The sequence below is a fragment of the Peromyscus californicus genome, unplaced genomic scaffold, assembly GCF_007827085.1.
Source record: "Peromyscus californicus insignis strain IS unplaced genomic scaffold, ASM782708v3 Scaffold_3__1_contigs__length_106647218, whole genome shotgun sequence".
NCBI classification, from domain to species: domain Eukaryota; kingdom Metazoa; phylum Chordata; class Mammalia; order Rodentia; family Cricetidae; genus Peromyscus; species Peromyscus californicus.
This window is the reverse complement of record NW_026294551.1, coordinates 42,457,383-42,484,736: the sequence shown is the minus strand read 5'-3', so window position 1 is coordinate 42,484,736 and position 27,354 is coordinate 42,457,383. Positions and strand designations below refer to the sequence as shown.

At 51.5% G+C, this 27,354-nt stretch overlaps 1 protein-coding gene across 3 annotated transcripts in view; it reads left to right on the top strand.

Moving 5' to 3' along the window:
* Window positions 1-1,897: 1,897 nt before the first annotated feature.
* Window positions 1,898-27,354, top strand: part of Rhbdl3 (rhomboid like 3) — a 52,290-nt gene continuing 26,833 nt past the window's right edge. For all 3 annotated transcript variants that reach the window (XM_052759927.1, XM_052759929.1, XM_052759928.1), the window contains exons 1-4: window positions 1,898-2,120; window positions 3,522-3,545; window positions 20,594-20,752; window positions 23,676-23,900. In XM_052759927.1, coding sequence (XP_052615887.1) covers window positions 2,010-2,120; window positions 3,522-3,545; window positions 20,594-20,752; window positions 23,676-23,900 — 519 coding nt within the window. In that variant the 5' untranslated portion in view covers window positions 1,898-2,009. The remainder of the gene's footprint in view (window positions 2,121-3,521; window positions 3,546-20,593; window positions 20,753-23,675; window positions 23,901-27,354) is intronic.

Below are 27,354 nucleotides of genomic sequence, written 5' to 3'. Positions count from 1 at the left end.
GCTGTGCCCCACTCAGCCCCACCTCCACGTGCTCGCCCAATCAAACCATTTATGGAGGGCAGAGTTTGTGTCTTACACGAGTCAGTACACATCTCCCCTAGTGTTTAATAAGAACTCAATAATTGTTCAGATTTCACTGAGCCTGCAAAGGTACCTTCCCCAGGAGGGGGTGACTGAACTCAATGTGTTGCTAAGAGCTGTCCGTGCACCCCCATATGTCCTGACCCGTCCCCCCCCCCACAAGAGAAAGTATGCGAGGAACAGCTGGGGTCAGTGGGTGCTGGGCTGCTGGACATCTCTGCAGGGTGGCCATCTTTTCCATGCACCTGTCTCTCTTTCCAATTCCCCTGTAACCAGGCTTTCTGAGCTATCTCTGCTGTAAGTCTGCGTGTAACAGAGCCAGCACCATGCATGTTTTGTCAAGTCAATGGTAGCAGGGCTAGGAGAGGCAGGGACCCCAGCCTCAGGGCCTCCTGCAATGGCTTATCCTTCTGAGCTTCTTTCCACAAGGAATCCAGCCTCTCTTCTGTCCCCTGAAGGCTGTTTTCAAAATCACACCCCCATGCAGACAGTTTTATTTACAAGGAAATCTTGGCAGGATCTTGACTTGTTAGTAGAGTAGGGGATGGGGGAGGGTGGCAAGAAACAAAAATAGTTGAAATGATCACACTTTCTGAAACCGAGATGAAAATTGGTGTCTGTTGCGAACTCACCTAATTAGGATGGAACTAATTTCCCTCTGTGTTTAAGGGGAGTAGTCAGCGCTGGGCGAGATGGTCACAGGTTGGATCCTGGGGCTGCGAAATGCAGTTACATTTGTCTTATGAAAATGAAGACGTTAATTGCAACTTCTGCTAATAAAACAGATGCTTCCTTCTGACAGGATGGCGAGAAGAGCGAAGCTGATGGGAAGAGGCTAAAGGGTATAGCCTTGGTTCTGTCTGTGGGCTGCCTGGGGGACTGCACCAGGAATGAGTCCCTGAGCCTTCCTTGGGGAGCGCCTACCCCAGCCTGGGCACTGGCACAAATTATAGTCATTCGGGAGGACCGTCTTCCCCGACGGCTTTTCCCGCAGGTAAACTGCCTTCTTCTCTTTAAGGATCCTCTATTGCTTTACTAACTTCATTCCTGCTTTTTAGTTTTAGGGTTTTTTTTTTGTCTTTCCTCCCCAGCCCCTCTCTCTGGCGGGGCGCTTTCCTGGGGTTTAACAGATCAAGAAGCGCGAGCAGGATTTACAGCTCTGGATGGAGGGAGGGCAAAGGTTAGGGTTTGGGGTTCCAGACCCCCTGACGTTCCTCGCATCCCTAGGCTTTCCCGGACCTCCCAGAATCCGAGACGGCAGTGAATAAGGGACCTAAGGGTGACTGGTGGGATCCAGTCCTCACATCTCACTCTCCGTTCAGTCCTGGTTAACCCCGACGTGGCCAACTTCGTGGGAACCTCGCTTCTGATTCCGTCACACATTCTGCCGCCTCCAAGTGACGGTTAACGCGTGGCCGAGCTGAGCAGGCTGAGGGCAACAACGCAGTCCCTATCCCTGGGCTGGAGGAGCAGCCGCTCGCTGCCCGCCCCGCCGCAGCCCGCCCTCCCTCCTCCCCCCTCCCTCCCTCCCTCCCTCCCCGCGGGCGGCCTGGGGGGGCGGGGGCCCCGCGAGCAGCCCCGCCCCCGCCGCGCGCCGCCCCGGAGGAGTCGGTGGAGAGGAGGAGGCTGGCGCGCAGAGCGGGGGCCGCGCGGAGCGGGAAGGAGCGCGGGGAGCGGTAGGGCCCGGCCGGCCCAAGGGCGCCCTCGCCTCGGGCCCGCGGCGGAGGCGGAGAAGTTTGGCGGCTCGGGGCCCGGCGCCCCGGGGTCGCGGCGGGGGGGGGGGTGGTCCGCGGCGAGGGCGGCGCGGAGAGCAGGGCCATGGGGGCGAGCGCGGAGGTGGCGAGGCGCGCAGCGAGCTTCTGGAGCGACGCGGCCGCGGCGGCGCAAAGTTAGCCCGGCGCCCCGGGACGAGCGCCGCAGCCTGGGCCATGGGTGAGCACCCCAGCCCCGGCCCCGCAGTGGCCGCTTGCGCCGAGGCGGAGCGCATCGAGGAGCTGGAGCCCGAGGCCGAGGAGCGGCTGCCCGCCGCGCCAGAAGACGTGAGTGCCCCCTCCTGTGCCCCTCAAACTTTCTGGGGGGCGCCACGCCGGGAGCCGCCGCGGCTTCAGCTCCCTACCCGGGGGCAACTTGGAGGCTTCAAGGTTATGTCACTGGAGCGTCCGGGATGAGCTAGGGGCCCCCGCGCGTGGGAGGGATGGGTCTCCCCAAATGAACCGGCGCGCATCCCACCCCCGCTCGGGTTCCCGCGGCTTCCCTGCGGGACACAGCTCTGGCCGCTGCGCCGCCAGGAACCTGTCGGCCGCGGAGCCCCCTCCCAGCTGCTGGTGCAGTGCCCGGGACACGGCGTTTTCCTGCAGAGGCGGCCGCGTCACTGTAGAGACTCCCCCTCCCCTCCCCTCGGCGACCTGCGGACTCTGCAAGCCGGGGGGGTGGGGGGAGGAACCGGCGCCCCAGGCTCTGGACAGCGCAGACCAATCTGGAGACCCCTTCTCGGCTCTCAGATTAGCTCCCGCCCGGCATCTGCCTTGTCGCGACACTGATTGAAATTCAAACTGGCCTTAGTCCCTGAACCCTGCGAGAGCTAAGAGAGCCAGAACGCTGGGACGAAACGCTCCCAGCAGGGGGCTCAGGAGTCCTAGACCTCGTCGGTGCCAGGAATGGTCCCCAGGGCGGGCTAGGGAGGGGCTACCCCAGAGGGCTTCCCTGCCATCTGCCGCTCAAATCTCTTGTCCGGCTGTCCTGGGAGGCGAGGTAGGGTCTGACACTAGGAAGCCCTGGGCACTTGAGTTGTTAAAACTACTCCCTCCCAGCACCCTGCTTCTGACCTGTCCTTCCCTCGGGTTAAAATTAAGCCAGGAACCCCAACCTACGAAACCACAGCCAGCAAATCTGAATGGACCGGGAGTCTAACATCTCTCTCGCTTGCGTGGTCAAGCCAGTCACTTTCTCCTGGCCCTAACTCCCGAGAGAGTCTTACGTACTCAGTACTCACACTCAGTCTTGGAAGCATATTGGGGAGTACCCACCCACCCAAAACCCCTCCCCAAATCAAGCAGGCAAGACTAGTGCTGAAGCAAGGGCAAGTCTCCAGCGGACAGGGTCTGAGTACACTTGGACTCTGGGCGTGGATGTGGACGTGACCTTTAGGTAGCAGAAGTTATCAGAAACCCTGAGACATAGTTGGGAATCGTCCTTGTTCTCATTCCTGTATCTGGCTGTCCCACCCCAGAAACACCCCGTTCCCACCCCGTACTGTGCGTTTCTGCCTTTGCTCATCTGGGGAATTTTCGGGGTTCTTCAGGTGGGCCTCTGAGCCTGGTTCTGACTGCTGGGCACCAGCTGGGAGGTGATGTCGGAAACCTCAGGGGTCTGCAGAAACCTTGGTGATAAGTGCCTTTCTTTCTCTTCTTCCTCTCCTGCATGGCCTCCCTCTCTACCAGCACTGGAAAGTCCTGTTTGAAAAGGTATGTGAGCAGTTAAATCCCTCGCTTCCTCCCAGTCCTGCCTGAAACCGGTCTCAGTCTCCCTGCCTGCTTGCGTGGGCTTCCCTAGCTCGGTGCTCCTAAGATGGTGACGTGCTGTGGAGGCGTGGCTTAGTATGTCTAGGGCGGAGCCACACTGTGCTCTGGGTATCAGAGACAGCTGTAGGCTCCCTAGAGAGAATCCTTTTTCTCCCTCCAAATTCTCCTTGCACCATGGCTGGGCTTACACCACTTGGGAATTGAACAATATGTATTAAAGTTTTCTATGTGCAAGTGTGTTGCAGCAGGAGGCTGGGGAGGTGGGGGAGGGGCTTAAGCGAACCTTCCGGCTCCCTTTCTGCTCCTGTTATGAAAAATACTTGGCCCCCATAACATAAAATCTGTCATCCTTGGGGAGGAGAATTTGTTCATAAAATGGGCTCTTTTGAAGGCCGATCTTGTGTCCCATTCTGCAGTGGGGATGCTGGACGGTTTACAAATGAAAACCAGTATGTGATTATTTGCTGTATAGGGGTGAGGAGTAGAGTTGGAAGTACCAAGGGTTGGGTTTGAATCTGGAGATGGACATTTGGCCTTCACTGGGGAAATAGTTCTTTTTTACTTCGTACTTGGGTACTATCGGGTATTTCCTTTCCGTGCTTGTACCATAGTGCCGAAGAAAAGATAGGCAGGTGTTCCAGTGTGGGTGGGTACTGAACACTTCAGTCACAGCCGAGAGTAACTGTGCCATGAGGTTTGTGCGACTTTTAAGAGATCTGCTTGTGTAAGCCAGGTGTGGTGGCACACACCTGTGAAGTCTTCATTTGGGAGGTAGAGGCTGGACAGTCAGGAGTTCAAGGTCATCCTTGGCTCTAGAGCTACTTTGAGGCTAACCTGGGTTAGTGAGTGGGGAGGGAGGTATGAAAAGGCATCTTGATCCAGACCTTTGTTGTAGGTGAGAAAGTTTTCAAAAGCGTTTGTTTGTTTCTGAACGTGTATGGATTGCATGTGCACCGCGTATGCACAGTGCCTTCCGAGGCCAGAAGAGAGCATGGGATCCGCTTGTGAGCTGCCATGGGGGTGCTGGAAACTGAACCTGGGTTCTCTGGAAGAGCAGCCACCTACTGTGCCCTCCTCTCCTTTAAAGCAAGGCTGTTGTAGGATCCAGGTGATACCTAGATGCTGTAACTGTGGGAGAGGTGATGTGGGATACAGGGATGAGGGAACTACTTAGTTGCTGCTGAAGTGAACACAGACAAGCAGCTCGTGTTAGCTAGTTTTCCATTGTCAGTATATAAAGAGAAGAGATATATTTGTCTTATGGTTTTGAATATTCTATTTTTTGGGGGTGGGTGGGCAGGAGGTGTTTATTTTTTTGTGACAGGAGACAAGATTTCTCTGTTTAGCCCTGGCTGTCCTAGAACTTAATCTGTAGACCAGGCTGGCCTTGAACTCAGAGATCCGCCTGCCTCTGCCTCCTGAGTGCTGGGACTAAAGGTGTGCACCACTGCCTGGGTGATTTTGGATACTCTTACCCATGATTGGATGGCCCCTGCAAAGAAGCAGACCCAAGCAGAAGTATGTAGTGGGGTGAAAGCCACTGGCCTTATGACTGTGGGACAAAGAAAAGGGAGAGACTGAATCCCACACCCCGCTTCCTGACATCCCCAGTCACCTAAAGGCTCCTTACTAGACCCAATAGCTCCAAGCTAGAGATCAAACCTTTAACTCATGTCACTTTGAAGGTGACAATGAGGTTGGAAAGAAAAGATATGGTGATAGGAGAATAGGAAGATATTAATAGACTTGAGTAGCTGAGGGGAACCACATCCTCAACTGAGATTCTGAGCTTAAAGGGAAAGGAAAAAGATGGGGGTTCAGGTTGGCAAAAACCAACAGCTTTAGTGACAGCCAAGTTTAATGTGGGGACCTAGCCAAATGCAATTACCCCATGGGACTGAACATGTAGGCTTATGGGGGAAAGAGCCTGGGTGAGGATCTTGGGGGATATAATCCTTGATGCCTGGCTCCCAACATGAGGGCCACCTACTCTCCCTCTGGTCCCTAGGAATATCCCAGCTGCTGCCCTGACATCTCGAGGCAGGAGGGAACCATGGCGCTGCCACTGTTACTCTTCCTTCTCGGCTGCCAGCCCTTCACACCTCCTGCCAGATTTAGAATGAGAACCTAGAACACAGTGTATCGTGTTTTTTTTCCCTCTGTGTCTTTCACATTTGACTAATTTCCTTTGCCAGTTTCTATGTGTGTGTTTACATTTTCAAACAAACCATTTGGGTGAATGGAAGAGAACTTCCAGAGGGAAGTGTGTGCAGCTGGAGAACAGTTCCAAGCAGAGGGCGTGTGGCAGGCACTCGGTATCAGCCATCAGTCTGTAAAATCCCACTGGAGGCAAGTCCTGGGTAGCTTGTAGTGCATCCCCCTGCTTCTGGAGAGTTCCACTCAGAAATCCTCCTAGGCTGGGGATGTAGCTCAATGGGAGAGTGCTTGCCTAGCATGCCCAAGGCCGTGGGCTAAATTCTCAGCATTGCAGAAAGAAAAATAAGTAAACAAAGAAATAAATAAAAGGAAAACCAATCAGTCATTCTGGCAGACAAAATGAATTCTAGGAAAGCAGCCGACAGGTCTTACTCAGAGCCATTTTTCTTTTACAGTAAGTTCTGATTTCTTTTTCTTTTCTTTTCTTTCTTTTTAATTTTTTTTTTTTTGAGACAGTTTCTTTGTAGCAGCTCTGCCTGTCCTGGATCTCACTTTGTAGACCACTTTTCTTTTTTCTTAAGATTTATTTTATTTTATACACTTGGTTGTTTTGCCGACATATGTGTCTGTGCACCATGTGTGTGCAGTGCCCATAGAGTCCAGAAGAGGGCGGTGGATCCACTGGAACTGGAGTTGCAGACAGTCGTGTGCTGCCATGTGGGTGCTGGGAATTGAACCTGGGTCCTCTATAAGAGCAGGCAGTGCTCTTAACCGCTGAGCCATCTCTCAAGCTAGATTCCTCCTGTCCATCCCTCATAAGACATCCAAAGCCTCATCCTGCCTGGGGCTCTTTTATGTCTTAGCATCACTGCTTCAGAGCATGGCTTTGGGCTCTGTTCCATGTTTAGTCCACTTATCTTGCCCTTTCCCAACAGGGCAGGAGAAGAGCAGACATTCCCAGTAGACATGAGTCTGACTAGAAGTAGGATTTGACCATTGGTTAACTTGGTGACTACTAGAAAGAAAGTTTGGCTGGAGATGGCAGGGAGGCTCCCCAGCATTTCCTACAGAGGTAGATAGCCTTAGGCTAACTAGTTAGTGAGTTGGTGAGTTAGTGAAACATGGCACCTGTCAGTGCCTTCAAGCCCATGTAATCCATGAATTCACCTCCTGGAGATTGTTAGTGGAGTTGTTAGGGACAGAGCCTGGGCCTTGACAACCCTAACGAGTCGGACTTGACCTCTCACCCTCCATAGGTCACGTAAACAGACATACTTACAATAAGAAGCAGAGAAGGAGCCGGGCGGTGGTGGCGCACGCCTTTAATCCCAGCACTCGGGAGGCAGAGGCAGGCGGATCTCTGTGAGTTCGAGGCCAGCCTGGGCTACCAAGTGAGTCCCAGGAAAGGCGCAAAGCTACACAGAGAAACCCTGTCTCGAAAAACCAAAAAAAAAAAAAAAAAAAAAAAAAAAAAAAAAAAAAAAAAAGAAGCAGAGAAGGAAGATTTATTCAATGTGGCCACCTTGGGAAGAGGAATAAAGAGATCTAGTGATCCTCAGAGTCCATCTTCTGTGCATAGACATGACATTTGTGTTTCAGTATCCATAGCAGCAAGAAATATGCATAACTAAACCATCATGGTCAAGGTGTGGTCCCACCCTTCACCGAGCCATCTTTATCTTACTCCATTCTCTCCTGCAAAGTGGTGTGGCTAGTTGTAAGAACTGTGTCTTAACTAGGGTTTCTATTGCTGTGAAGAGACACGGTGACCACGGCAACTCTTATAAAAAGAAAGCATTTAATTGGGGCTGGCTTACAGTTTCAGAGGTTTAGTCCTTTATCATCATGGTGAGAAGCATGGCAGCACTCAGGCAGGCATGGTGCTGGAGAGGTAGCTGAAAGTTCTACATCTGGATCTGCAGGCAACAGGAAGAGAGAAAGAGAGACACTGGGCCTGGCTTGAGAATTTGAAACCTCAAAGCCCACCCCCAGTGATATACTTCCTCCAACAAGGCCACACCTCCTAATAGTAACACTCCCTGGTGACCAAACATTATTGGTGAAATTATTAAGGCCACTCCACGTAGTTAAAAGGGAGGTTTATTTTGTGGGGTAACTTACAAGTGAAGGGATAGTTTACAGGGTCTGGAAAAGGTGTGATGCAGTCTGGCGGTGTTCTCTGGAGAACTCTGCTCAGTCTACCTCCAGCGTCCAGGGTCCAGGAACCAAGAGAGCCAGCACATCCGGATCTCGGGTCTTCAGGGTCCTCTCTCGGCCCCACCTTGTAGTCGTGACAGTTACCGAAGCCTCGGAACTTCCAGATCAAAGCTGGAATGGCTACCCACTACAAAACATTCAAATATATGAGCCTCTGGGGGCCATTCTTATTCAAACCACCACAGATTGCTTCATAAGTTCCTTCTCTCACTGGCACCAGGCTTCAGCCTTCTCCTTCTCCCAGAATGCGACTCGTGGAGAAGTTCTAACTTATTGGGAACTGACCTAGTTAGGGTTAATATTGCTGTGATGAAACACCATGACTAAAAACAACCTGGGGAGGAAAGGGTTTATTTGGCTTACCCTTCTACATCACTGTTCATCATTGATGGAAGTCAGGACAGGAGCTCAAGCAGAGCAGAAAGCTGGAGGCAGGAGATGATGCAGAGGCCATGGAGGAATGCTGCTTACTGGCTTGTTCCCCGTGGCTTGCTCAACCTGTTTTTTAAATTTTTTTATTTTTATTATTTATTTATTTATTTATTTTTATAGAATTCAGGACCACTGTCTCATGGGTGGCCCCACCCACAATGTGCTAGGCCCTCCCCCTTGAGTCATTAATTAAGAAAATGCCCTACAGATTTGCCCAGAGCCCAATCTTTTGGAGGCATTTTTTTTTTCTTTTTCAGTTGAGGTTCCCTCCTCTGATGACTTTAGCTGGTGTCAGGTTGACATGAAACTAGCCAGCGTAGGAAACATTGTTTCAGTAGATATCCAAAGGAAGAGGTACAAAGTTCTCTTTAGAATAGCTTCATTCCTGATGGAATAGTTACAAAAGTCAGAGGTATTGGAGTCTGGAACCTCTGGAGCAGGGCGTGTCTTCTTTCCCCTTCCTGGGTCAGGGGGACACCAGTGGTCATCTGTTTCCAGGTATTGGAGGTGGAATTGACTCAACTCTTCAATGCCACATTTAATATGCAGGGAAGCCTTGCCCAGAATGAAGCTGACTGCACCCTAAGGGTGAAAAGCCAGCATGTTAGCCTTCTGTGGCTACCTTTCAAGTAAATGGCCAAGATGCCTTCTGGGGATTGGTGGTGAGGAGATCAGGTGACCCTAGTCTTTTGGAAGCTTTTCTGTTCCATGGTCATGGAGATACAACAGGTCTTGTCCCTGCTACTCCTTCTCCTATAAAAGCTACCACAGGGAGGAAACTGGAGGCCATCAGCTTGTCTACCTCATGTCCTGTGTGTTCACTTCCTACTTGAAACTCTCCATAAGGGAACTGTCCTTTCATTGGTGGTGGTGGGGTGGGGTAGGGGAATCTTGATGGGTTTTTCCTAACTCTTTAAACAGGTTTTTTAAGTTACTGGGCCAAGGAGATGGCTCAGCAGGTAAAGTCACTTGTGTCCAAGACTAACGACCTGAATTCAGTTCTCGGGACCCACGTGGTAAAAGGGAGGAACTGATTCTCAAAAATTGTCCTCCGACCTCCATGTGTGCACTCTGTCTCACGCCTGTCCACAAAGAATATGTGTGACAAAGTTAGCATAGGGCTAGCTGTGTAACTGAGAGGCAGAATGTAGCATAACATGTGTGAAGCCTTGGGTTCAAATCCCTTGTGTTGCAAACAAAATAATAGTAATAATAACAACTGTAAGAGCTATGTGTTGTTATAATGCAATATCATGGCAAAAATACCGTATTTTTTAATTGCTAAAGCATTTGGACATTTCTTTCACAATTTCTTCGATGGTTTCAGATCTGAGACAGTTTCTGTCCTCCCCAAGTTTCTTAATCAATCTACTCTAATGTATTCTACTAGAGTTACAGATAGGTGCTTGAGAGACACCATGATACTGAGAATCAAACTTGGGTCCTCTACAAGGAGAGTGAGTGCTTTTAACTGTTGAGTTAGCTCTCTCCAGTCCTAAAAGTCACTTTACTTTTAGAAGTTGAATTTAAAAGTTTACATACATACATACATACATACATACATACATACATACATACATACATATATATATATATATATATATATATATATATATATATATATATATATATATATATATGTGGGGAGCATGCACATGCCACAGTGTACTTGTGGAGGTCAGAGGACATCTTGTAGGAGTTGGTTCTCCATTCACTGGGTTCTGGGGATTGGACTCAGCTTGTCAGGCTTGGCAGCACGTGCTCTTAACAACTGAGTGAACTACTTCCTAGGTCCTCCCCAAACCACTTCTGAGCCAAAAGGAATTTTCAGCTTTTTTCTCCCAGTGTCCCGGGAACCTTCGGGTCTTCTCTTGGCTGGACCCAGACTCTGACCTCATTTGTAGTTTTCCTGCTAGCTGGCTGCAGGTGTGGGGGTGGTCATGGTGCTTTGGTAGCTGAAAGGAAGCTCAGATGAGACGAAACTGCTGAGTGGATTATGGAAGAGCCACAGAGAAAAATGCCTTCCCCAGAGACAGTCAGTCACGTTGGCCATGGCCCTGGAACACACGATTAACCAGCAGAGCAGGGATCTCAGAGAACAAGAAAGCTATGGTTTAACTGGAGCCCACCCTTGGCCTCTGCATCTCAACTCTAAGGAGATGAGATGTAGCCTCCAGCACCACATCACTACCCTGCTCCAACTCCAGTGACCTGGTAGGTCATGTATCTATTAACTCTTTGATCCCTGACCATTCACAACAATGCATTCAGCAGTTGAGCAGTAGAGCCAAGAGAGCCTAACTTATGTACTGTCTAGTGTGTGATAGACCCACAGACGTCTGAATGAATGGCAGGTCAAACCACAGCCCCGGGGGTTAGAAAGATGGCTCAGTTGTTACAGTTCTTTAGAAAAACAAAGTGAAACTCTAGCTGTGTGTGTATTATTTGGGGATAAGGTATCCTCTCCACGAGCAGCACCTGATCATGTCCCACCCTTTCCTGCCCCGTCAGTGGCCATAGGTTATTAGACAGTCGATGGAAGTGTCTTGTATCATCTGTTCATTTTGCAAGTGAGGAAAGAAGGTCCCTTGGTGTGATGGTGTCTGAGCTCCTGTGTGCTTGCCACTAGGTACTGCCACTGTCTTTGCTTAGTGGTACCCTGCAAGGTGATGGAGACAGGTGGGGAGATGACACCCCACTAGCCTCTCAACAGTGGGCAAGCCAGGCCACAGACTTCTCCTGGAAACTGTAGAACAGTAGCTGAGCGAGCGTTGCTGGGAGGATGGGTGGAGTGTGTACAGATCTTGGCGTAGCCGGTAGGAAGCACCAGGTAAATATTGTTTGCTGGTGGCATGTAATGAAGTGAGTCCTGTTTCTCAGAGGGGTATGGACATGTAGTACAGGGCTTGGATCAAAGTGTCCAGATTCCTAGTCCAGCTAGGCTAGGCTGCCTTCCTAGGACAGAAGCTGAACACCACGCCACTGCTGAACTTCCCGGAAAGAGTCTTAGGACAAGGCTGTCTGGTATATGTTGATGCCCAAGCACTGTCTGCTCATCTGGCTTGTCTGTGTGCTACAGGGCGAAAGGTGAAGGGTCAGGACAAGGTGTCTAGCCCGCATGTGGGCTGGGCCAAGCCTCCTCTCTTCCTATCTGGCAGTTCTTACTGGCCCTTCCATTGGTGTCGTAGTGACATTGGGCCCAGGGTACTGTCTTGTTATAGGAATGGAGTCAATGTGTCTAGAGCTGTAAACAGACATAATCCCAAACCTCTTTCAGAGATTTTTGTTTGAAAATTAGTCTCTACGTGGCTCACCCTCTCCCCTTTTGAGATAAGGTCTTGCTATATAGGTCCTGCTAGCCTCACACTTAATATGCTTCAGTCTCCTGAGTGCGGGATTACAGGAATGTGCCAGACCCCTCCCCACCTCCTGACTTTTCCGAAGCAAGCGTAGGTCTATGTTGGTAAAATTCCTTTGAGAGAATGAACTTAAGTGTCTATTGTGTGTGCACAGGTCTGTTATCTCCTCTCACTTTAATTTCTCAGCAAACTGAGAGGTAAGGCTGTTGTTGTGTTCTTTCTTGGTATTTGTTTCGAGACAGTGTCTTACTTTGTAGCCTTGGCTGGCCTGGAACTCTGTATAGACCAGGCTGGCTTCGAACTAACAATGATCCACCTGCCTCTGCTTCTTCCTCCCAAGTGCTGGGATTGAAGGTGTATGCCACCACGCCTGACTCTGGGTCCTCTTTATGGGGGAGGAAACTCCGGGTGGAGGGGACAGGGCTTCCCCAGAGCTATGGAACAAATTGGGAGCCTCTGCAGTGGGTGTGTCTGTCCGCAAGGCTTCTGGGTGGCTTCTGCAACCGGACAGGAGGTAAAGGGGCTGTTCAAGGCTCTTCATGCCGTCTGCCTGCTCCTGTTCTGCCTCCCACCTCCCTCCTGCTCCTGGACTGTTCAGGGGACTAGATGGATTCTGGGGGTTTCTAGGGAAGGGAGCAGGGAGCAAGATTTGGGCAGAAGAGAAAGGGCAGGGCAGATGTCAGAACCTCTCCTGATCTCACCTCCTGCTGCCGCTCCTATCTGCTGCTCCCTGGAGGCTTCTGGATATATGGCTATGACTCAGCTTTGGTCCCTGGATAGCCCTGACAAGCTGGGCCAGATGAGTCAGTCCATATATTCCCGACCCCCTGGGATATTGCCTCTGAGTCACAGCACCCACTTGTCCCCTCAGAGCCTGTGACATGGCCAACCAAGCAAGAGGAGGGAGAGCTGTCCCTGCGCCAGGCAGCTTTGGGGTGGTGCTGAGGAAGTGGGGTCTCCTGGGGCAGGCTGACAGGTGGAGAGGGCCAGAGTCTGGTAGAAGGTGACGGCTCTCACCGTTGGTGCTCTCCGGTCACACTTGCCCACATTCTGGGACAGGCCCGTCTGTTCCCTCCTCCAGCTGTTGGCAGGGTAAATGGTTTTCTGGAAATGCTGTTTGTCCAGCTACTCAGCCTGAATTCAGCCGGGGTTCTCTGCTTGGGGAAGCCTGTTCTGCCTCCCTGACCAGCCTGCTAGCCTCAGCCACGGGGATTTGGCTCTGCGACCCTATGAAGTGAGAGGAAGGGTGTTGAGGAGTCTGGCGTCTGGATTGGTGCCTGATGAGGCCTAGCTACCTGCAGGGGTAACAGAAAGAGAGGAGAGGGCTGGGTTCCTCATGGCTCCATGTGGGCAGGCTGAAGGGCAGGAGGGTCAGAACCTGATCTTAGGACCAGTTCCCTTCCACTCTGACGGAGGCTTGGAGTCTGGGAAGAAGCATCCCTTGCTCACCCTGGAGCAGGTCAGGTGTGACATTTCTGAGGGCTTCAGTTTCTCTGTCTGTTAAATGGGACTAGTCACACTTAATTGTGTTCTGAGAGTCAGTGTTTTGAAGAATTAGAGGGAGAAGGTCATGGGAAGGACAAGGGGTGGGTTCTCTCTCTCTCTCTCTCTCTCTCTCTCTCTCTCTCTCTCTCTCTCTCTCTCTCTGGCTGGATTAGCATCCTCATTTGCAAGGAAAACATGGAAGAGAAAGCCCTCACTCTCCCATCCCCGGCCTCCTGACCTTGCCAGCTGCAGCCTGGACTTTTTAATTTATGGGGCTGTAAATGTCTATGAATGGGCCAGAGTTCCCTGGTAGGCTGTGGCATGCCGGGTGGGGACAGCTCTGTTGAGCCAGAAACTCCCCAATAGCCTCATTAATTTCCTCTGCTTCGAGGCCTGGGAATGAAACAAGGAGCTGACAGATGGGGGATACCCCACCCCCACCCTGGAGGGCAGCTGTCTGCATCTTACCCTGTCCCAGGACACATGCCCTGTGGCCATTTCCTTGTGGGCAGACAGGAGACATTGGGGATGAAGATGGGGACTTACCCAGATCCCAGGTTCCCATGTTCCAGACCATGGTGTTCCCAGGATGGCAGCTAGCTTGTCGGCTCCAGATGTTGCCTTTGGGATCATGTTGAGGACTTCTGTTCATGAGCCCCTATACATGTCAGAGGAGAGGGTCTTCCCAGGAGCCAGACTTGTGATTGTCCCAGAAATGTAGTCTGTGCAAGTCGCAAATGCATAATAGATAGGAACTAGACTTGTCCCCGTCTCTCCTGATTTGAGAATGCCAGGGACATTTGAGAAGCCTGGGGCAACTTTCTGGCCCACAGGGAGAGCTGGGCTGCTGTCCTGGGTGCTGAGCAGGCAAACCCCTTGCTCTGGCAGGGTTTGTCCCTGAGAGCTCAGCTCTGTGGCCCCATGAGGCCAATCGCTGATTTTTCAGCCTCTCTTGGGACCTGGTATCCCTAGTCAACCTTCTAGCTGGGACCGGATCCCACAGACTTCTAGTATCGGCTGCCTGAGAGACCGTGACGCTCAAGAACCGGAGGCAGAGGGGCTGCCTGGGTTTCATGAAGGGAAACATGATTGTACTGTAGACTTGTGGTTGTTCCTAAAGGTTCCACACAGTGTAATTGCCAGAAAATAAATGCTGTGGTCAAGTAAGGTCGAGTTAGGAAAATGTGGGGCTGAAGCAAACCGAACAGGCTTTTCCACTGCTGGGGCGGGCATAGCCCTCCCGTGGGTGATTGCATCGTGCTCTTCTGGGAGGGCTTTCTGACTGTGGGAGAGAAAATAGGGTTTTGTTTAATTTCCGCCTGTGTCCCCCTCCACCCCCATCATCATCACCTCCCACAGCCCCCTGTCCCCGAGAAGGGACTGATGTTCCTATTCTCAGAACTCACTGTACTCTCATGGACCACCTTGGGTCCAGGGTCTCAGAAACACACACTGGGAAGATCCTGTGCCAGGGGTTATATTTTGCACAACTGAACGGGGCTGAGGAAAGCAAGGGAGGGCAAGGCCAGGCCCAGATAGCCCCATGGAGGAACCTCCAATTATTTCCCTCTTGGCCACTTGCTCGCTCTTTAACCTTGAGATATTCTCTCTTGCTATTTTTAGTCCCTGCTTTCCTAACCATCCCTATAATGAGGGTGATGCCTGGGCCACAGTGATCCTTAGCAACCATGTGAGATGGATGGGTGGATGGGTGGCTAGGAGGACGGGCCAGTGTTTGGAACTCTTTAGCCGTAGTATCCCAGTGGTTGGAGGGAGCCCAGGCTCTCTGTTCTGCCTGAGAATGAGTTTATCTAAACGAATTACCATCTGTTCAGACTTGAGCAGCTCAGCCCTTGGTGCCTTGCCTTCCCACCCTACCCCGACCCCTGAGAAGTAGCTTTCACAATAGTAAATACCGTGTAGATTCTTGTAAGGTATAACTAGAAGGAGGGAAGGCCATGTGATTTTTCAGCCGCGTTGGGACACCTTGGAGCAAAGGAGGCACAGTCAGTCACATTTGGAGAACAGGTGTGTACCAGTATGGCCTCAGAGAAAACCAGTGTGGATGGTGAGCTGAGGGTTCAGTGAAGTTAGTACCCGATGCTTAGCAGACATCCCACCTGCATCAGCTCCTTGTATGATGTTGTTCATCTGGGAAGGAGACAGGAGGCTAGGACGTACACAGGCCCAGAGTAGAGCTGCTTGGCACAAGGACGGGGCCTTAGAAGTCTACTCCGTGTGCCTCTGGCTCACAGCCCTCAAAGCCCCTGGCGTTCTGCACTGCCCTTTGCAAGCCACTAAGGGTCCTTCCAGAAACTTGGGGATTTTGTTCTTGTTTTGAGGGTTTTTTTGTTTGTTTGTTTGTTTGTTTGTTTTTCTGAGGCAGTCGTCTCCTGTAGCCCAAGCTGGCTTCAATTTGATATATAGCAGAGGGTGACATTGAACTCCTGATCTTTCTGCCTATCTTTCAAGTGCCACTATTAGAGGTCTTCACCATTATGCCTGGCTTCCCTTCCAGCTATTTGGACCCAGATTTATGAGTCCCTAACCTAACTTGCTAAATGGGTCCAGTACCACCTCACTGCCCATTTACTCTTCTTCAATGGTCCTGGGACTCAGAATAGAAGGTCAGCTGCCCCCAAAGGCTTAATGGACTATGACTTTCTCTACCCTATCCTTGCCTCTATATCCAGGGATGGATATGGCCCTTCCATCCCCACAAGAAGGCAAAGCTCCTCCTACCAATTCTTTGATGGGGAAACTGAGGCATTGTAGTTGATGAACTGCGCCCCCTAGGACAGCACTGGGGGTGAGCTCCTACCTAAACACAGGGAGAATTTGGTGGATCATTTTCCCAGATTAAGTGAGCTAAGTGGTCCAGACACCAGCACAGGCTGGGAGATGAGAGATGGGAGTCTCTGTGTGTGTGTGTGTGTGTGTGTGTGTGTGTGTGTGTGTGTGTGTGTGTGTGTGTCCTTAGACTGGAAAGAGCAGCCACCTATGGAATTAGCAGTTTATGAGCAGGGCACTGGTGGGATTAAAAGTCCCCTTGGAGCCTCCAGAAGCTCTTTTCACGGCTGAGGAGGGAGGGCAGGATTGTGGGAGGGCTGTCTGGCCTCTGTGGTCAGCCTCCTGTGCTTGGGTTGAATGCAGGTCCCCCCACACAGTGCACCCCTGTCCAGCACTGGACCCTCTCCTGCAGGTCAGGACCCACTGTGACTTCTGCCTTCTTGCCAGGCTTCTGCCTCACTCGCTGATAAATTCATTCCTCCGGCTGCACTGACTGACCATTCCAGATCAGCCCTGACAGGCTGCCTTCAGCTCATGCCACCCCCCGGCTCATTCTGCCAGCAGCCTGCTGCCCCAAAGAGTGATTCCAGGGTCAGGACCTTAGAGGGGCAGCTCCAGGGGCTCTAGCATATAAGGAAGTTGTGAGCTGGGCAATGGCGGTGCACGCCTTTAATCCCAGCACTCGGGAGGCAGAGGCAGGCGGATCTCTGTGAGTTCAAGACCAGCTACAGAGCGAGCTCCAGGACAGGCACCAAAACTACACAGAGAAACCCTGTCTCAAAAAACCAAAAAATAAAAGAATAAAAAAATAATAATAATAAAAAAAGGAAGTTGTGTTTAGAGGATTTGTTCTGTCCCTCCCCCATCCACTTCCCACCAAAGTAGCACCAGACTGTTAGTGTGACCTCACTCCCTATAGGCCTGAGGGCAGCTGGCAGGGAGACAGACCAAGGAGACAGACCCCCATATGAATAAAGTGATGAGAATAGCCCCTGGCTAGCGGCTGCCCCAGGTTGACATCAGCCCATTGAACAGATGGGCCAGTCAAGGCAGAAGACAGGAGTGTGATTTTTGCCTTGCTCCCTGCCAGCTTGCTTGAGGGACACAGTCTCAGTCAGAAGTCCTCAGCTTCCTTCTGAATGGTGGGACCTTTCTCTTCTGACTTCTGAGCTCGATATCTCCCTGCCACCCTGTCCCTGGCTCCTTTTGTCTCCTCCTGTCTCTTTTGACCTACACCCCACTGGGTGCCCGCTGCCCGCTGCCAGCTCTGCCCTTGCCTCATTGTCTGAGGCGTTAGAACCCCAGCAACCAGCCTGTCTCCGGCTCTCCCCCACCCCCAGTCATCCTGAGTCCCTGAGGCCTCATTACTAGGGTAGCGGTGACCCCCCCCCCATTGTCTGGCCTATCTGGCCCTGGCACGGAAAGGTAGAGTTTTGGCAGAGAATGGAGACTCGGCCTGATTCCAGCGCGTTCTCTCCAGTGGAGATAGAGCCTGTAATGTGTTTGGGGCTAGGAGGCCTGGGGAGCCACAGGGCAGCCCCTGTCACTAGGACAACGGCAGGGAGGCCCCCTCCCCAGGGGGAGGGGGGAGGAGAGCAGGTGGCTCTTTGTCTGGTGCCTGATCCCAGCCCCCTCCTTCATCTTCCTCTGCCGGGAGCCCTGAGGAGGCCCCTGGGAAGGGATCGAGGGCTGTGCTCCCAGCATGTGCAAAACCATTGGGCTTTCCTCCCCTAGTGAGGCAGAAGAGGTCCCCTGATATGCGGGGGACCCTTGACCCCTGAAGGACCCAACAGACATCTTCCCAGGACCTACAACCCAGTCCTGAGGTCAGCATGGCTTGGGCACAGTCGGGGCCAGGCTAAAGGGTCCCCACGTAGAGTCAGGGTTGGTCCTTGTGGATTAGGACAGTGGTCTCCTGCACCCAAGCCCCAACTGTTAGCATTGTCAACCTTCCCTCTCTCTGTCCCCTTCCTCTCTCCCTCCGCTCCCCTCTCTCTGCTCAGTGTCCACATCTGAGCAGCAAGGAGGCCAGGCTAGCTCTGTTTGGGCCCCTTTCCTACTGAAAAATTAAAAAGAAAAAAAAAGTGTTTAAGGGGGAACCGTGGGTTCCTGGAGCAGAGCCCCGCCTCTCCCTGGTTAAGAGCACTTGTTGCTCTTCCAGGGGACCTGGGTTCAATTCCCAGCACCCACGTGGTATCTCACAGCTGTCTGTAACTCCAGTTTCAGAGGATCCAGCCCCCTCTTCCGGCCTCCATAGTCACCAGGCACACATGTGGTACACACGGATACATGCAGGCAAAAATTGATACATATAAAATCAAAAATAAATAAACCTTCAAAAAAGAAGGAATTCTCTACATAAAGTACATTAAACAGTGTTTGGCTCATGAAAACATGGCAAATATTAGGTATGATTACTCTTTTTTTTAAAATTACATTTGGAGTGCAGGTGTGGGTATAGTGTACCTCTGTCTGTCTGTCCATCTGTCTGTGTGCCACAGCATAAGAGGGAAGATTAGAGAGCAATGTGTGGGAGTCAGTTCTCTCTTTTCTGCGCTGTGGGTGCTGGGCGTTGAACTCAGGTCATCAGGCTTAACTGAGAGTGCCTTTACCTGCTGAGCCAGCTCCTTGGCCCTCAGCTAAGTGTGGTGTCACATGCCTTAAGTCCCAGCACTTGGGAGGCAGACATAGGCAGAGCTTGATGAGCTTCGTACCAGCCTGGCCTACAGAGTGAGTTCCAGGACAGCCAGGGCTACACAGAGAAACCCTGTCTCAAAAAACAAATAAAAATCTGTTGTTATTATTACTACTAGTATTATTATTCTGTGTGGGGGAGTGGGGGGCTTATGTGGGGAGATCAAAAGGATAGCTTTTGGGAGTCGGTTCGCTCCTCCCTTCAGGGCTCGGGCTTGCTTAGCAAGGACTGTTATCCATTGAGCCATTCCGTCGGCTTTGAAGATCCTTTTGGGTTTCCTGAAGTACTTGATGGTGATAAGCGAATAGATGTCGTGTACACATGGTGCTGGGGTGGAGGGTGTCATCTGAACATGGATCTCCTTAGAGTTTTCTCCTAAAGAGTTCTGCGGAGAGCTGAAGTGGTCCCTGACTGTCCGTCTCAGATTGTCTAGAAATACTGTATACAGAGCCTGCTTTCACTGAACAGCCTTTGCCAACCTTGTCCAGAGTAAGGGGCCACGTGGGTTTGGTCTTCCAGCCTCACCCCTGTACATCCCCAAGGCCCATTGCGATTTAGTGGTCCCCGTTCCTGACTGGGTATCAGATGCGGGGACTCTTCGGTACTCGGCAGGCATTCTGCTGCTAGCTGTATCCCCTGCCTTCCCTGCCTTCTACCTCAGCAGCCCACTGCAGCATTTCCAGGTGCACGCTGGAGTGCCGGGGCAGGAGTGCATTTGGTACCACAAGAGATGGGGTGTCATTTCCTGACAGAGTACAGAGGGCAAGCTCTGGGTGAGCCCTGTGGGGAAGGAGCAAAAAAGGGTTAAGGCCTCTTCTCACTGAACCGAAGAGGTTTCTCATGGAAAATTAGTACCTGTCTGTTCATCTGAACATCCCATTTATTCATCCAACAAATCTCCGTTGAATGACCGTAGGACAGACGCCGTGACAGGAGGCACTGGCCTTGGAGGAGTGGCGGCCCTGGCATGAAGCAGAAGTAGCTAGAGACAGATTAGGTGGGAAGCCTGGCTGCTGTCCAGGGTGCAGGGGAGTTTCCGGAGGTTAAAGAGAACGGTGTAAAATGTACATGTGCCCACACAAATGCAGAAGCACACACCTCCCACCCCCAAGACAAAACAACAGACAGTATGTCTTTGGTGAGTCGGCTACCCATGTATGGGGTGTGCGTAGGACCCTAGGACCGGCCATGGGGAAGCTGGGTGTACCTCCTGCACAGGGGAGGCTCAGGTCCTTTCCCTGTCCCAGAAGTCCTTTGTCTCTGCCACTTACTGAACTCTGTTCCTGCTTTCCTTTCCACAGTGAGGAGTAAGTGGAGGGAGAGGCCTGGGGGAGAGCTGTAGCTGGGTGGAGAGCACCAGTGCCACTGAAAGAAAACCAGCTGGTGGTGGCGCATGCCTTTAATCCCAGCACTCGGGAGACAGGGGCAGGCGGATCTCTGTGAGTTCAAGGCCACCCTGGGCTACAGAGTGAGTTCCAGGACAGCCAAGGCTACACAGAGAAACCCTGCCTCGAAAAATAATCATCATCTAAACTCAACTAAAATCGTCACCATCAGTGGGGCGTGGGCCTCACAGGAAGGGTACTTTTAGCTCCAGCCGAGGCTGAACTGACTCAAAGAAACCAAAGATAAACAAGAACGTAAAGGAGAGGGGCTTTCCTCCTCTCTGACTCAGTGAGCTTCTCCTCAGGAGGTGGTTGGATAGGATGATGCTGACTGTGTCTTTAGAAATGTCCCCCTGGGCCCCGGTGGGGAGAGAGAGGGTCGGGTGGGAGGGAGGGAGGTCTGGACCCCCACACCAGCCCTGGGAGGGTGGTACCCCACTGACTCCTCTGCTCTCTGTGCTTCACCCCCAGTTTGACCCCGGGAGCACTGGCTACATCAGCACGGGAAAGTTCCGGAGCCTGCTGGAGAGCCACAGCTCTAAGCTGGACCCCCACAAAAAGGAGGTGCTGCTAGCTCTCGTTGACAGCCACGCCGATGGGCAGATCTGCTACCAGGACTTTGTCAACCTGGTGAGCATTCCGGAAGGGGAGGAGCTTAGGCACGGGAGGGCGTTTTAGGCAGAGGGTTTCTGAACTGACCGCGGTTGAACAGCCAGGGCTGCAGCAGGTGAGAAGATGCCGCCGTCATGGAGGGAAGCAGCTCTCACCCCGGTGGAGTAAGGCATGGTCTGTTCTGGGGCCAGTGTGAGTGACAACGGCCTGAAGCATGTGTTAGGTCTCCGCAAATCTCATGTTCCAAGGACGCAGTTTCATGGAGGTTTTTATAGAAATAGAACAAAGAGAGTTATAAATCAAGACATTTTAGAAACACACTAAGCAAAAACTTCAGAGAGATGGGTTGAACAAGATGGGAGACTTTCCTATAAGCTTCAGGTGCTCACACACACACACACACACACAATTCAGATGCTGTCTGATGACATTCTTAGCCTTTGGATTGATGGAAGCTAGTGGTCTGCTAAGTTAATAAATTCCAAAAGGGCTAGGTGTGGTGACACATGACTTTAATTCCAGCAGAGACAGAGGCAGACAGATCTCTGTGAGTGTGAGGCCAGCCCGGTCTACATAGTGAGTTCCAGGTCAGCCAGAGATACACAGTGAGACCCTATCTCAAAACAAAAATGAAAACAAACAAAATAAAATAAAAAATTCCAAAAGGTTTTCATCTGTTAGTCATAGTGTAACAAGGCCAGAGCTCTGAGAACGGCTGATGATTGTCCCTATTCGTGGGAGGGGCCATAGCTCGTGAGTCCTGCCCGTTGTCTGTTATCTTTGGTGGAGACGCCCCCCCCCCCCCCGGGGGGGATTGATGCTGTTCTCTCAGAGGTTGCTGTGGGTAGTTATGCTGGACTTCGGGTGGCTTAGACAAGCTGCATTTCCCCACCCCATGGACGGGACATCAGTCGAAGCTACATGGGCTAGCGAGGTGAACACAAGGCGGGATGTCTTTGCTTGTTCCCCTGTCCATGAGGCCGTCTCTGATCTCTTCATGCACCCCATGGAGGAGAAAGAACTCTGTGAAGTCCTCTGTATTCTTAGACACCAAAGGCCTCAGGTAGGGCCAGGGAAGCCTGCGGTCACTCGTCCCATCTTAGCTCTCTGTGACGTGGCTGCCCAGGCAATAGCAGTGTCTGTGGCCTCTCAGCTGCAGGTTGCCACAGTCTGTGGACTTGTGGGTTTGCAAGGAACTGCTACAGACATTCAGGGGTAGCATCGTATTCCACTGTTCTAGTAGACCCAGGGAGTAGACCCGGAAGCCTGGGCCCACGCCGAGCCGAGACAGCGGTTCACAGACTGGACCACACGAGTGTCATCAGCCTCACCAAGACGCAGACCATGAGCCTGGCTCAGGCTGGTGCCCGGCCCGGCCCCTATGCCCCAGGTGCCTGCCCAATCTCAAGGCCCAGGCAAGTGTTTCCCTCCTGTCTGGCTCCATTCCAGTGGTGCCCTCTGTGTGAGCTCATGATGAGAAGTGACATGATATTGTCACATTATTCTGTTCAGACTCTGAGCTGCAGCAGCCAGTCACAGGCTGCACTCATGTAAAGAGGGCCACCCCAGAGCCTTGGCTCTCTCTCTCCCTGCCTTGGCTGTCTACTCCATCCCTCTCTTTTCCCATTTGTAAAATGAATCTCACGGTTCAGACAGGGTTTTCTCAAGGACCAAATATGATAAAGGACCGCATTTGCAAGCTTCTGCTGTCTCTTAATGTTCTCCTGCCGGGAAACCTCCCTGCATGATTGCTGTGGCCCTTCCTTTACCAAACCCACGCAGAACAAACCCCCCTCATCTGGAGGGTGGGAATGGCTAGAAGGGTTTCACCGAGGCCGGCCGGCCAGCCAGCGGGGGCTGACTCAAAGCCACACGGGGAACAGTGAGAAGCAGGACTCCGGAGTGAGAAGACTCTGCAAGAGAGACTCCCACTCCACCACCTCATCTGAACCTGGATCCTTCCAGAAAGAGCCTCAGATTCCTGTGCCCTGCTCTGGCTCCATTCACCTTGCTAGTCCTGACTGGTTCTTGTCTCTGGGTCTGACTGGATTATTACCTGGATTACTACCTGCTGGGCCTGTGGTCTGTGGTCTGAGAAGTGGTCACTACATGCCAGTAGCTGTGAAGCAGCTGGGCCCTTAGGCCAGGAGATCTGGGTCTTTTGGGCTTCTCCCCCTGGGAATAGTTTACAGTATGATCCTGGAGAGGAAGTCAAGGATGGCAGAAGCTTCCAGAGGCTGGAAGTCCATCTAACTGCTGGATGAAGCATGTAGTTGGATGGGGACCAGGCCCAGACTACGGAGGGCAGGACCTGGTCTTAGGTGAGACCCTGGCTCACCAAGGAGAGCATTCAGGTGTCATGGCTTCCGTGACATTGGGTTCAGATTCTGGCAGCTCCTAAATGCTGGGTGACCAAGACCTGCTTGCACCGTCCCAAGCTGGTGTGTCTGAGGATGCTCACTTCTACTCACCCCTGGCCCTCGCCTGACCATCATCTCCTTCGGGAAAGCCCTTGCTGAGACACATTGGCCTGGATCCTGTGCGTTCCCACAGCTGCCGTCACTCTGAACAGCTGGTTTCCTCCCTGTCCTGACCACCACCATCTCCCATGTCTGGTGATGGCCTTAACATGAGGGATGGAAGGATAAGGAATGAGTGGGTAGGAGGAATGTTTAAGTACAGGCCTGGGTTTGAACCTGCGTCTTCTTAGGTACTCTCTGGATCTCAGTTTCCGATTAGGCAGAAGGAGTATTCAGAGTTCTTTTCTAGTGGAGGTGAGCTGTGAGGTCAGAAGTCAACACAGTGGCGTTCAGGGACTGCTGCTCAGAGCTCACAGAAGAGGGTTTAGGATGGCTCTAGGGACATTGCAGGCTGAGGTGTGGGTGAGGTGCTCCCCTGAGGCCCCGGCTCTGACCCTCTCCCCACCCCATTTCCTGTGCAGATGAGCAACAAGCGTTCCAACAGCTTCCGCCAGGCCATCCTTCAGGGCAACCGCAGGCTGAGCAGCAAGGCCCTGCTGGAGGAGAAGGGGCTGAGCCTCTCCCAGCGGCTCATCCGCCACGTGGCCTACGAGACCCTGCCCCGGGAGATTGACCGCAAGTGGTATTACGACAGCTACACCTGCTGCCCTCCGCCCTGGTTCATGATCACAGTCACCCTGCTGGAGGCAAGGACCAGGCTGGAGGCTGGGAGAGGATGTCAGAGGTTCTGAGGGGTGGGGGTGGCGGACCAGCAGATCCAATAGCTGTTGCCCTGTAAGTCAGAGCCTTGTTAGGAAACCCAGGGGTTATTATACCCTGGGCTGCAAAGAGTCCAAAATTTGGGGGTTTTGTTTTGCTTTTTTTTTTATTTGTGTGTGTGTGTGTGTGTGTGTGTGTGTGTGTGTGTGTGTGTGTGTGTACGTACATGTGGGGGTGCCCACTGAGGCCCGAAGAGCGTGTCAGATCTCTTGGATGTGGAATTACAGGCTGTTACCTAGTGTGGATGCTGGCATCACAGCTCCTGTTCTCTGGGAGAGCGGCAAGCTCCCTTAACTGCTGAACCATCTGTCCAGCCTCTTGTTTTACTTTCTGGTTTTTTGAGACAGTGTCTTACTCTATTCCCAGGCTGGCTGGATCTCATATGTAGCCCAGGCTGGCCTCCAACTCTTGCTCCCTTAGGCTTGGCCTTCAGTTCCCAGGCTGGGCTGCACCAGCTGCCTAGTCTTAAGTGCTATGAATGAGCACCCCCAGGCGAAGAATACTTGAGGCAATTTTTTTTTCCGCAGCCAACTCCCCATGTTTCTTCACCCTTTAAAACAGCAGAACACACCGGGCGGTGGTGGCGCATGCCTTTAATCCCAGCACCAGGGAGGCAGAGGCAGGCGGATCTCTGTGAGTTCGAGGTCAGCCTGGGCTACCAAGTGAGTTCCAGGACAGGCTCCAAAGCTACACAGAGAAACCCTGTCTCGAAAAAAAAAAAACAAACAAACAAAATAAATAAATAAATTAGATTAAATAAAACCCCTAGCAGAACAATGTGACAAACTCATGGGTTGGGGATTTAGCCAGACAAACTCAACAGAGCCAATTTATGTAAATTCCTCCCTGGAAGGCTAGAACAGCAGCTGTTAGCCCCTTGGGACTTCATTTCCAGACTGTAATGCAGGAGTCGCCAGAGGAGTCCCATGCTGTCACTGGAAGGACACCTCCACACAGTGAGAGAATGACTGGGGTGCTTCCTGAATACAGAAGCATGCGCTTACCTCTGCGAGGGAGTGTTTGTGAACAAGAGAATGAAGTTTTTAAAGAACATTCTCTCTTTAAGGAATTGGCCATACAGGCTAGTGCGTCTCAAAAACAAATCATTTCAAGCTACACAGAGAAACCCTGTCTCGAAAAACCAAAAAAAAAAAAAAAAAAAAAAAAACAAATCATTTCAACCAAGAACCATTTCTTTATTTTTTTCCACTTTATTATTTATTTGTGTGTATGTGCATGTGTGTGTGTGTGTGAGCTTGTGAGTGAGAAAAAAGCCTGAGATCCCCTGGAGCTGGTAGGCAGATGTGGACACTGGGGATTAAACTGGGGTCCTCTGAAAGAACAGCACCTCACCTCCCTCGCCCCCCCCCACTCCCCACCCCGGGTCGAGCAGTGGTGGTGCACACCTTTAATTCCAGCATTCTGGAGGCAGAAGCAGCTGGATCTCTGTGAGTTTGAGGCCAGCCTGGTCTATAGATCAAGTTCCAGGACAGCCAGGGTTACACAAAGAAACCCTATCTCAACCCTCACCCCACCCCACCCCGCAAAAAAATATTTGTAAGAAACTCTAAAAAACAAAACAAAACAAAAACAGAAACAAAAATCTACCCTTTTCTGTTCTGCACATAGAGATCTGTTTGTAATTATGCTTTTACCTGAGCACATGTTGCCGTGGTGTTTTTCTGAGATTTCCTTAGATGTGTTCTCCCAGTGCTTACTGGGTGGGACTATTTATTGATGTCTATTTGGGGACCAACAATAATGAGAATCTTCGGAAGCTCTGCTTGTTACCAGGACAGCTGCATGGCGACAGCCGTGTGTGTGTGTGTGTGTGTGTGTGTGTGTGTGTGTGTGTGTGTGTGAGAGAGAGAGAGAGAGAGAGAGAGAGAGAGAGAGAGAGAGAGAGAGAGAGAGAGAAACCTGGCCTTCATACATGCTAGACAAGCACTCCACCGCTGGCCTCTATTCCCAGCTGCCCGAGCAGCTTCCTGGAGAACAGCGGGGCATGTAGCCTTTGGTAATGTGATCTGTGTCCAGGCATGGTCCATAAAGCCCAGCCCGACCTTAATTGTAGCTTCCTTCCCTGATTGCATGCCGGGCCTTGAGCTGCCCCTTTGTGTTAAACTTGACCGTTTGCTCTTATTGTCATTTTGTCAATTGAAAATTTGAAATTAGGTTTGTTTATTTGTTTCCTTACTTTGTGTGTGAGGAGAGAGCCTGCATGGTGCCCGTGTGTAGGTAAGAGGACAGCTTGCAGGAACCTGTTCTCTCCTTCAACCATCTAGATTCTAGCACTGAGCTTAGGTTCTCAGACGTGCTGGCAAGTGCCTTTACCCACTGGACCCTCTGTTCCCTGTTCGAGACAGGGTTTCTCTGGGAAGCCCTTGCTGTCCTGGACCTCGCTCTGTACATCAGGCTGGCCTCAAACTCACAGAGATCTCCCTGCCTCTGCCTCCCAAGGGCTGAAATTAAAGGCGTGCGCCACCACCTGACTGAATTTTTAAAAATTTTTATTAGATGTACTTGCTTTATGTGAATGAGTAATGTCTGTGCACCACATGCATGCAATGTCCACAGAGGTCAGAAGAGGGTGTTAGAGCTGCAGGAGCTGGAGTTACAGATGGGTGTAAGTTGCCACGTGGGGGTGAGGGACTGAACCCGAGTCCCTGGTAAGAGCAAGAAGGACTGTCAACTGCAGAGGCATCTCTGCAGCTCCTGGCTTTGTTTAATTTATTTATTTTATTTTTTGTGAGTGTGTGTGTATCTGAGTGTATATATGTGCTTGCAGCCCATGTTATTCTTTTAAGAAAGGGTCACTTTCTTGTTGGGCATAGTGGTATATGCCTTGTGTCCCTGCACTTATGGCAGAGGCAGGCAGATCTCTGAGTTCGAGGCCAGCCTGAGTGAGTTCTAGGATAGCCAGGACTACACAAAAAACCTTGTCTTGAAAAACCAAAACAAATAAATAAGAAATAAAGAAAGGAAGGGAGGGAGGGAGAGAGGGAAGGAGGGAGAGAAAGAAGGAGAGGGAGGGAGGGAGAGAGAGAGAGAGAGAGAGAGAGAGAGAGAGAGAGAGAGAGAGAGAGAGAAAAGAAAAAAGAAAGGGTCTCACTCTTTACTCCAGCTAACCTCAGACTTACAAATCCTCCTGTCTCTGCCTCTGGAATGCTAGGAACATAGCTGAATGCCGCCACTCTAAGCTGCAGTATCACTTTTCAACCTTTGACCACTGTGCTGTCTAATTATTGGTACCCATTTTCAGATTGGGAGACTGAGAACCAGATAATTCGAATAATTTGCCTAAGTTGGTCCAAAGGAGCCAGTGTTTGTGTACAGATTGGCTCAGATTTCAAAACTCTGCAGCTGTATGAATTTGAGCCA